Source organism: Saprolegnia diclina (genome assembly GCF_000281045.1).
Source record: "Saprolegnia diclina VS20 unplaced genomic scaffold supercont1.25, whole genome shotgun sequence".
Classification (NCBI taxonomy): Eukaryota; Oomycota; class Saprolegniomycetes; order Saprolegniales; family Saprolegniaceae; genus Saprolegnia; species Saprolegnia diclina.
Window position 1 is genome coordinate 610,951 of NW_008246092.1, and position 10,613 is coordinate 621,563.

Consider the following 10,613-nt stretch of genomic DNA (forward strand, 5'->3'; position numbering starts at 1 on the left):
CGTGTGGCTAGCTGTGCGTTGTATTTCGTGCCATCGGTTCGAGATCTTTGCTGCGTTGTCGATGCAACGATTGGCCAAAGCCTGGCGAATCATCGTTCACAAGTGTTTGGATTGGCTGATGGCAAACACCAAACAAAGGGTTAGGGGACAAAGACGAGCGAAGATCGTGGCTCGAGTCTGCCGTATATATAGTTTGACGGTTGGGACTGTGGTGTCGTGGCGGCCGTCTTCCACTCACGATATCATCGATCTACGATGCTGATGCTCACAGTGGTACGAGCGACTCGGTCGGTCAGTACCGGTTCCGCTGAGCGGCGATAGACGAGTTCTTTCAGGCACACACGTCCCTGTCCTTCTAGTGTTCCAGCCACGCGCGAAAAATAGAAAAATACTCGTGTACAGGTGACTCGAAACCTCCAACGCCGGGCGACATACGTTATTGGTTGCTCAGGGAACCGCGGCTTGGATGGCCACAGCACCTGCACTTGATGGCGAATACGAACGCAGTTGACTGGAGATGCACAAGTATCATGTGACCAGGGTGACATCATGCGACGCAATGTAGCGCAGAACTCCTTATTTAGCGCCTTCAAAAGGTTTGTAGCGGACATCATGCGTGTCAAATTGGCGGTTGTGTTCACTGGGCTGTGGCTCTTGTCAATATTTACGGGCATACCGGTACATACCCAGTACCGCAAACCTCATCATCTGTGCGGGATGGCGACCTCCACCTCGAAGCGTAGTATATTTTTGGGAAATTGAGAACGATGTCAACGATGAATGCGGCGTGGCATGATCGTGCTGAAGCCGTTTGTTGCTGTTGTTGTACCGACGGGACATGCGGAGTATTGTGCAAACGAGACAGACCAATCTTTTTAACGATGAACCCGCTCTCACACACAAGATGTAAGACATTTCGGCGACCACGCAGCAACTGCAGCTCCCTGTTGTGATAAGCCATGCAGGCGACGCGCGTCATTGACGCCTCAGTTCAAAGCACCCAAAATGAATGAGACAAGTTGACGTTCGAGAGATACTTTGATGCATTCCTCTGCACTTTTGCGATTGGAAACTCGAAGTGAATGCGGCTACACATCGTTTGTATGACAATGAAATTACCACTCGACCTTATTGCCTCGGCGTAAGGAGATCATTGGATGCTTTTGGCAACCTGTTTGTGGATCATACCGGTACAGACTCAAAGCAAGTGTGTGTTCAGCGCATGCTTCCTCTTCCTTCGCACGGGGAGCTTCCACGGATCTCAATACGAATTTCAAGCGACGGTATAACGGAGTCGGTTCAGAATGTAGGAATACCGGCAGAAAAGCAAACACAGTACACGACCACGGTAAAGTGAACATTTTGCGACGACAGAACGTAATAAACGCAGCTTGCTCAGTTGCAGGCACTGGGCATTTATGGGTACTGGGCACTGTTTTGGATAGTCACTGAAACGTTTCGAATTTGGCGTTGAACTTGGTAACGCGATTCGTTTGCCGTGGTAGGCAGATCACTGGCCACTTCACCAATGTCATCGAAAAACTTCGAAGGACCCATGTGGTATGTATAGCGCTACCAGAAATCTCCATTCGCATCTATCAGGTCACGTGCCAATGATTGGAGCTCGTAAGCGAAGAAGTGGAGTGCGATGCTTCCTCCGCGCCGCTTGACTCACCCGTTGCATGCCAACAGCCAATCCAAATCATTCTCAACAGTCATTCGCCAAATCCTGCCCAATCGCTGCGACGTATTCCCGCCAAAGATACCGATCCGTTGAACGCAAGGTCAACGTTCGCCGAGCGACGAGAAGGATGGACAGCGCTTGCGACCGTTCCTTCTCTTCACACTGCCATCAAGCCTAGCCCTCTCCATCGTACAACAACAGACCACATTGACATCACTATTCAATTTGCTCTCCAGCCTGCATGCACTCGCAGCCCGACTTCCACGCGGTCGCCACGCCCAAGCCCAACGAGCCGCTGCACCTCCAGCGTGATGTCGACGAGGTCGAGACACCGTCCAAGCTCGCCCTTGTGGCGCACTGGACCGCGGGTCTCCTCTTGGCCTTCTCGGTCTTTTCGATCACGGTGATCTCTACGCCGATGGTGGCGCCGGTCACGACGACGTTCTTGAACCCGCTCTGGAACATCAACCCCAAGGTCAAGAATTCGGGTCGTCCCGAAATGGTCACCGCCTCGTACTTCTTCTTTGGCGTGATCCTCCCGGTCGTTGTGGCCTTCTTGCTCGTGCGTCTCGTGAGCAAGGGCGCGTCGTTCCCGGTTCCGGGCCTCTCGCACCTGCTCAAGCGCAAGCCGCGCATCTTCGGGTCGCTCGTGAGCTACGGCGAGATCCTCTTCTTGCTCGTTGTCGCTGTCGGCAACATCATCTTTTTCTACTACTACTACAGCACACGCGTCAAGGCCGGCAGCAAGACCCAGGAGAAGATCAAGCTCGCGGCCAAAGCGCTCGGATATTCGGCCATGTACAACATGGTGTTCCTCGCGCTGCCCGCGTCGCGCCACTGCTTTTGGATGGAGTGGCTGGGCATTCCGTTTGCGCACGCCGTCAAGTACCACCGCTGGCTCGGTGTCGCGACCATCCTCTGCGCGACGGTGCACGTGGCCTTCTACATCCAAGTGTATGTGGCCGCCAACGACGCGATGACGCTGCTGCCGTGCTTTGGCTGCGACGTCGCCAAGGAAGGCAAGATGAACTGGGTCATCACCTTTGGCTGGATCGCGTTCTGGTGCATGCTCGTCATGGGCCTCACGTCGCTCCCGTACGTGCGCCGTCACTACTACAAGGTATTTTACGCGACGCACTTTCTCTTCATTCCCGCCACGGCCTTTGCGATCATGCACTACGCCAACATTGCCATCTACCTCTTCGCCACGATCGTGCTCTACATTGGCAACCGCATGATGTCGTCGGCCACGATTCAGGCGCCAGTCGTTGTCCAGAAGGCGGCCGCGCACCCGCACGACGTGACCGAGCTGACGTTCGAGTGCGCGACGTCGTACCACGCTGGCGACATCGTCTACCTCAAGGTGCCGTCGGTCTCCAAGACACAGTGGCACCCGTTCAGCGTCGCGTCAACGCCGCTGCACACACCCGGCTCGCTCACGGTGTACATCAAGTCGCGCGGTCAGTGGTCCGGTCAGGTGCACGAGTACATTCGTCAGTGCACGGCTTCCGGTATCGACCCCGTCGTGTACATGGATGGCGGCTACGTCTCGCCGGCGCCCGTCTCGGCATCGTACGAAAAGGTGGTCTTCATCGGCGGCGGCATCGGCGTCACCCCACTGCTCGGCCAGATCATGCACACGCTGCACGCGCAGTCGTGGCAGGACGTCCATTTGGTCTGGCACGTGCGCGATGCGCGCATGATGGCGCAGTTCCAGCAGTGGTTCCACGAAGCCACGAGTCTCTCGTCGCACTTGCACTTGCATCTGTTTGTGACTGCGACGTCGCCTGCGTCTGAGATTGCGAGCCGCAACCATGTGTTTGACCTCAAGAGCTCGACTGTGGCGCCGCGACCGTACGCCAACGTGTCGACGCTGCGCCAAGTGCTCTTGTTTGTCGCTGCGTTCTTTGGCGCTGGCTCGCTCTTTGTCGCGGTGCACTACAACACCAAGATCACGACCGCCGACCCGTCGTACTGGCCGCTGCAGCGCTTGGTGGAGTTTCTCGCGATCGTCATTGGCGCCTACTGGGCCTACGTCGTTGTCTTGGTCAAGCCGTACACGCCGATGCCGGTCGCGCGGTCGCAGGTCGACGAGTATCCCAAGGAGCCGACCATGTCGACTGACGCATTCGTCGAGCGCTACAACGTGCAGCAGGGTCGCATGGACTGGTCGCGCTTCTTTGCGGGTCTCGCGGACACCACGGCAGCGAGTGCGTCGATCGGCGTGTTTGTCTCGGGTCCCAAGACGCTCTTGCGCGCGATCGAAGCCGAGACGCACGCGTCGCGCTTTGACCTGCACCACGAAGAGTTTGAATTGTAGGCATTGATCTGGCTCGACAGCTTTTGAATCTTTTTGTAATTGTATTTGGAAATTACTAGTGACTTGGTAGTTTGTAGTATGAAACAGAACGGGATCTTGAGGTGGGTAGCATTCCTGTCGGTTACAAACAGGACGTGCATTGTATTTTGGGTCGTCAAATCTAGTTAAATATGATCAGTGCACTCCGCGTTGGGTGCATATTGGCCACGTCTCGGACAAGATTTTTTGCCGCCGCTCGGAATGCTACTACTAGCACAGCAGTGTCAAGGTGTACATCGTAAAATGTCGTCAAGCTGTCTTGGTACAGGTATCCCAGAGCACACACCTTTTGATCAATTTTCACACGTCCACGTTTACGGATCCCGTAAAAGGTGATCTTATTTACATTTCAAATTCTTCGTGGTGCACGGCAAAACGCGTCGAGTGCGCTTGCGCATCGATCGCACGCGAGAGCGTCTTGGGGCCCGAGACGTAGACACCGATCGTCGGCGTCGTCCAGCTTGCTGTCTTGCTGTCTCCAAGACCCGCGAAGAAGATGGACCAGTCCATGCGACCTCGCTGCACATGATAGCGCTCAATGAATGCCTCGGTCGTCATCGTAGGTTCCTTGGGTATGTCGTCGACCACCGACCCCGCGCTCGGTACAGGCGAGTACGGCTTGATCAAGACCACAAAGTAAGCCCAGTAGGCGCCAACAATGATCGCCGCAAACTCCATGAAGCGCTGCAGCGGCCAATATGCTGGATGAATGGTCGAGATCTTGTTGCCGTAATGGACTGCAACGAGGAGCGTACCGGCGCCGACAAAGGCGCCGACAAACAAGAGCACCTGGCGCAGCGTCGACACGTTGGCAAACGGTCGCGGGGGCACGGTACACGTCTTGAGGTTGAAGACGCGCTCGGTATCGGTGAAGGCGTCGCTCAACGATGCCGTCGTGACGTAGAGATGGAGGTGGAGGCGCGACGAGAGACTCGAAGCGTCGTGAAACCACTGCTGGAACTGCACCAGCAAGTTCACATCGCGCACATGCCAGATAAAATGAACGTCCTGCCACGCGTATGCATGCAGAACGTGGAGCGCCCGACCGAGGAGCGGCGTCGCGCCAATCCCGCCGGCGACGAACACGACCTTGTCGAACGACGACGGCACCGGCGCTGCCGGGACATACCCGCCGTCCATAAACACCACCGGCGCAACACCCGCGACGCTGCACTGGTGTACATATGCGTGCAGCTGGTTGGTCCAATCGCCGCGCGCCTTGATGTACACGGCGAGCGAGCCGGGTGTGTGCAGTGGCGACGACGCGACGCTAAAGGGGTGCCACTGCGTCGACGAGATGGACGGCACCTTGAGGTAAACGATGTCGCCCGCCGCGTACGAGGTCGCGCACGCAAAGACAAACTCGGTCACGCGATGACGATACGCGATAGCATGTTGCACGATGACGGGCGCGGATACCGTGGCCGACGACATCATGCGGTTGCCAATGTAGAGCACGATCGAGGTGAAGAGCCAGATGATCATACCGCCCCAGTGCATGACTGCGAAGGCTGTCATGGGAATGAAGAGAAAGTGCGATGCGTAAAAGGTCTTGTAGTAGTGGCGGCGCACATATGGCGTCGACGTCACGGCCATGACAAGCATACAAAAGAACGACAGCCACGCGAACGTCGCCATCCAATTCCGCATGCCGGTGGTCGCAAGGTTGCAATCGAAACACGGCACGAGACTCTGGAGGCGGTGCTTGGCCGCATACACTTGAATAAAGAGCACCGTGTGCAGTGCTGTGCAAAGCATGGTCGCGATTCCGAGCCAGCGGTGGTACTTGACACCGTGCGGGAATGGAATGCCAAGCCACTCCATCCAAAAGCAGTGGCGCGACGCGGGCAGCGCGAGGAACACCATATTGTACAACGCCGAGTAGCCCAGCGCCGTGCCAGCGATACCGATCTTGTCTTGGGTCGTACTCGTGGGCTTGACGCGCAGCATGTACGTGTACGCAAAGAAGATGATGTTGCCGCCGGTGACGAGCAGCAAAAAGAAAGCCTCGCCGTAGCTCACGAGCGATCGAAAGATGCGTGGCTTGCGCTGGAGCATGTGCGAGAACAATGGAATCGGAAATGTTGCGCCCTTGGTGACCAAACGCACGAGCAGAAAGGCCGCAAATACCGGAAGAATGATCGCGAAAAAGTGGTACGTATAGCTCATCATTTCGGCGTGGCCCGAGCCCTTGACGTTGGGGTCGATTCCCCAGAGCGGGTTGAAGAACGACGTCGTGATCGGACCCGTCATAGACGTGTACATCACGGTGAGGGCGAAGAAGGCGTAGACCATGATAGCGCCCACGGCCCAATGCGCCGCGAGCGCGACCTTGTTTTTCCAAGTCGTCGGGGCGGTCTCGTCGACATCCGAGTTGTTATGGAGCGCTTCATTTGGCTTGGGCGTCGCGATCGCGACGAAGTCGGGGTATGAAGCCATTCTGCAGAGCCGCGCTGCACAACACGAGGCCGAGATGGAGGCGAAATGGCAACTGAGCAGTGCGAGGCCACCGTCCTGTTTGTGCTGGTGGTAGAAAAAGCGACCCGTCGCCTATGTTCGAAAGGATGTCGTGGTGCAAAACCACAAAAACTCTGTCGTCCCGGTGGCAAAACCACAAAAAATTCTGTCGTCCCGGTGGTGTGGTGTGGAGGCGTCGTTTTGCAAATCTTGACTACCAATGCGACGCAGGGATTGGTCGAGACGCGTCCAATCGTTGTGTTTCGAGCATCCGATTGGCGGCTGAATTCAACTCACCCTGGGGTTGGGTAAAAACGGCTGTTTTTGAAACGGTCCTCTGACCACTTGGTCTGATGACTGGCATGTTGGTGGTCACAGTCGGCCGCCTGCAAGAAGATGCATGTGTGTAGGGAGCAGACGCTGTAGGTCGTGTGAAGAGCAAATGCAATTGCCGGTCGACAGAATCGAGTTGCCAGCGCGCCAGCGTCGCCCATGTAACGTCCCTGCCGTGTTGCCCGTTTCTCGCATGTTAACCCTAGCCCTTTGCCGGTTGGGTCTCATCCACTGCTTGATTGGCCGAGGCATGTCCAATCGTCGTCGTTCAAAGGTATGATTGGTCGATGGCAGATATCACAGCATCCGGTATCGCAGGGAATGGCGAGTTGGAAGCGACGCAGTGTGTGGTACTGATAGAATGAATAGCTCGCGGCACAACGACTTTTGGGCAGCAGAACCATCGTGGTGCCGCCACGTTCCAGTCGTGCGAGGCAACTCGAGTGGCGTCGCGCGCCTTTGTGGTGCCATGACCGCGGTGGTAGCCAACTCGGCTGCCAAATCTAATCAATGTCCTGAGACTTGGCTTAGCCAAACCTCTCTTGGGCATTGACCAACCCACATCATCGTACAGTAACAAACAACGCCATTGGGCGTTTCATATTGGGGGTACGCCTGCCACTCGTTCCGGTCGCAAGTGTCCTCCGCGCCATTAGGGACAGCGTGCATGCCGGAAAGGACGAAGAGCCTCAAGAATGTGATAGGCTGTTCACGACCTTTTTGATCAGCAGACGAGGCACGATCGATACCGCTCAGTCCAACTACTTTGGGTGCGTGTCCAGGCTGCAATTGTCGAATCTCCGCCACAGATGTGCGCAAGCCTCGAAAGCTCGCAAGCGATCGGGCCCAGAATCATACGTACTGAATGCTTGGCCCCAGCTAATGCTAGCAGCTACGTTGTTTCATGGAAATAACGAGAAGCTGTACCACGAGTTTGTAGTACTCTTGGTGGCACTTAGCATGCATGTTGCATGTTGGTGGATGCAACGGTACGCGCTCTAACGTGCCTCGAACGAAGGGACACATGGGACTACACGGCTTCGGTCCGACCACGCATGCTGCTTTTTGCGTACCTGAGATTGCCGGATGCGACGTCGTTTCCCAGCATGGGAATTCATTTCGTCTCGCTTTCCCAGCCCTGTGGGCAGCGTTCAACGTTTTGGACCATCCACACGAGTGTGGGCTACGAGTGCGTACGAATAGAGGACGAGTACTGTGGTCCATTGGGTGGCCACGTGCGTTCGTTGTACTGATGCGTTCCAGCCGCATCTCTGGATGGGAAGTCTGCATCGTATACGTTATATTTGTTTATATGACTGCTGCCGACGAGGAAGAATATGTCGTCGTGTAAAGCAGCACACGTTGAGTGCAACAGCAATTGTTGGCACCGTGGGCCGTACACATTCTCGCCGTTGACGTCACGGGCGCCCGCGAGCTGCGATGCATGCTCGACCAACGAATTCGAGGCTGCGAAGAGACAAGGAAGGCGCTCGTCGAATACTCCTCCCCGAGTACAGCTGAACTACTTGTGAACAGTGCTGATATTATTCTGGTACCATGAAGAGTGTGAGCTGAAAACCAAAACGCCAAGTGAAAAAGATTGGGCAGAGGCGATGCCGCAACTTGCAGGACGGAATCTTGGCCGATGTTTCAGATAGATAACGCCACCATTTACAAATAAGTAGATCCTATCAGCTGTCTCAATGCCACTTCTTCGTGAGCACAGCAGTCTTCACACCGCGATTCGCTGCTTCCAGATACCGATCGCTTTCGAAATCGAAGCTCCTTGCAGCCAAATAAGACGGCCGTGCACCTGTACATTCTGGGTTTCGCTCAACTATGCAATGCCATGCGGCAATTGTCAACGTCCCATGTGGCACTTGACGCCAGGGCCAACTTGACTCTCGGCGCGCTCGGGGGCCCGCCATTAGCCAATCCGTGAGAATCTTGATGCTGATTGGTTTATCTATAACCAATCCGATTTGACCATCATCCAGAAAGATACCGTACCGGAGGCTGCGAGAAATCTCTACCCGCAGGAGCAACGTGAGGCTGTCAAGCAGCTCCACTCAAAATACATGCAAGCGCCGGGCCAACAGTTCAGCATCGTCTTCAACAAATCGGCGACTGCCAGGCAAAGCTTGGTGGCATTTGAGAGGCTCACATTTCAATTTGCTTCGTCGCCAGCATGGCCTTCCACGCCATCTCAACGCCAACGCAACATGTGCAGTTGCACGTGGATGCCAAGCCAGCGCCGCCCAAGTTTGCGCTCGTCCCGCACATCGTCGCGGGGTTGCTCATGCTCTACTCCATCTTTGCCATCACGGTGATCTACACGCCGATGACGGCGCCCATCACGACGTCGTTCATCAACCCGCTCTGGGACATCAACCCCAAGGTCAAAAACTCTGGCCACTCGGAGATGGTCAACTACACGTACCTCTTCTTCGCCGTGATTTTGCCGCTCTTTGTCGCCTACTTGATCGTCCGTTTGGCCACTCGAGGCGCGACGTTCCCGGTGCCGGCGCTCTCGCACATGCTCCAGCGCAAGCCGCGCTTCTTGTGGTCGCTTGTGAGCTACGGCGAGGTCCTCTTCTTGCTTCTCGTCGTCGTCGGCAACGTCGTTTTCTTCTACTACTTTTATAGCCCGCGCATCAAGCCCACGACCAAGACGCAGGCCAAGATCGAAACCGCGGCCAAGACGCTCGGCTTCTCGACCTTGTACAACATGGTGTTCCTCGCGCTGCCCGCGTCGCGCCACTGCTTTTGGATGGAGTGGCTCGGCATTCCGTACGCCCACGGTGTCAAGTACCACCGCTGGCTCGGTATCGTCGTGATCCTCTGCGCGGCCGTGCACACGGCGTTCTACGTCCAAGTGTTTATCGCTGACAACGAGTCGCTCATGCTGCTGCCGTGCTTCAACTGCAACGTGGCCAAGGAAGGCAAGATGAACTGGATCAACACATTTGGCTGGCTCTCGTTCCTGAGCATGTTTGTCATGGGCCTCACGTCGCTCCCGTACGTGCGCCGCCACTACTACAAGGTGTTTTACTACACGCACTTTCTCTTCATTCCCGCCACGGCCTTTGCGATCATGCACTGGGGCAACATTGCCATCTGGCTCTTCGCCACCATCGTGCTCTACATTGGCAACCGCATGCTCTCGTCTGCGACCATCCAAGCGCCGGTCGTCATCCAGAAGGCCGCCGCGTACCCGCACGAAGTGACCGAGTTGACCTTCGAGTGTGCTACGTCGTACCAAGCCGGCGACGTTGTCTACCTCAAGGTGCCGTCGGTCTCCAAGACGCAGTGGCACCCGTTCAGCGTTGCGTCGACGCCGCTGCACACGCCTGGCTCGCTCACGGTGTACATCAAGACGCTCGGTCAGTGGTCCGGCCAGGTGCACGAGTACATTCGTCAGTGCACGGCTTCCGGTGTCGACCCCGTCGTGTACATGGACGGCGGGTACGTCTCGCCCGCACTCGTTCCGGCGTCGTATGAAAAAGTGGTCTTCATCGGCGGCGGCATCGGTGTCACCCCGCTCATGGCCCAGATCATGCACGTCCTGTACACGGCGCCGTCGCAGGAAGTCCATTTGGTCTGGCACGTGCGCGACCTCCGCATGATGACGCAGTTCCAGCAGTGGTTCCACGAAGCGACGGGTCTCTCGTCCAACTTGCGCCTCCACCTCTTTGTGACCAAGTCTTCGCCGCCCGCGGAAACGGCGGTCGCCAAGCAAGTGTACGACCTCAAGAGCTCGACTGTGGCGCCGCGGCCGTA

The 10,613-nt window shown here is 56.4% G+C and overlaps 3 protein-coding genes across 3 annotated transcripts; 2 read left to right on the top strand and 1 right to left on the bottom strand.

The window, feature by feature from the left end:
• Positions 1-1,830: 1,830 nt before the first annotated feature.
• On the top strand, positions 1,831-4,047 carry SDRG_08448 (hypothetical protein). The gene has a single exon (XM_008614336.1). It carries the CDS (start codon positions 1,926-1,928, stop codon positions 4,002-4,004), a length of 2,079 nt encoding a protein of 692 aa, XP_008612558.1. The 5' UTR covers positions 1,831-1,925; the 3' UTR covers positions 4,005-4,047.
• Positions 4,048-4,385: 338 nt separating this feature from the next.
• Positions 4,386-6,482, bottom strand: SDRG_08449 (hypothetical protein; the record flags this gene model as incomplete). The annotated part of the gene is made up of 1 exon (XM_008614337.1): positions 4,386-6,482. The coding sequence occupies one exon, from the start codon at positions 6,480-6,482 to the stop codon at positions 4,386-4,388; it is 2,097 nt and encodes a 698-aa protein (XP_008612559.1).
• Positions 6,483-9,021: 2,539 nt separating this feature from the next.
• On the top strand, positions 9,022-10,531 carry SDRG_08450 (hypothetical protein; the record flags this gene model as incomplete). The annotated part of the gene is made up of 2 exons (XM_008614338.1): positions 9,022-10,440; positions 10,490-10,531. The coding sequence occupies 2 exons, from the start codon at positions 9,022-9,024 to the stop codon at positions 10,529-10,531; spliced, it is 1,461 nt and encodes a 486-aa protein (XP_008612560.1).
• Between the last annotated feature and the right edge of the window lie 82 nt (positions 10,532-10,613).

Excerpts from the sequence above, each read along its gene's own strand:
- SDRG_08448 (XM_008614336.1), top strand. The coding sequence starts at position 1,926 with ATGCACTCGCAGCCCGACTTCCACGCGGTCGCCACGCCCAAGCCCAAC.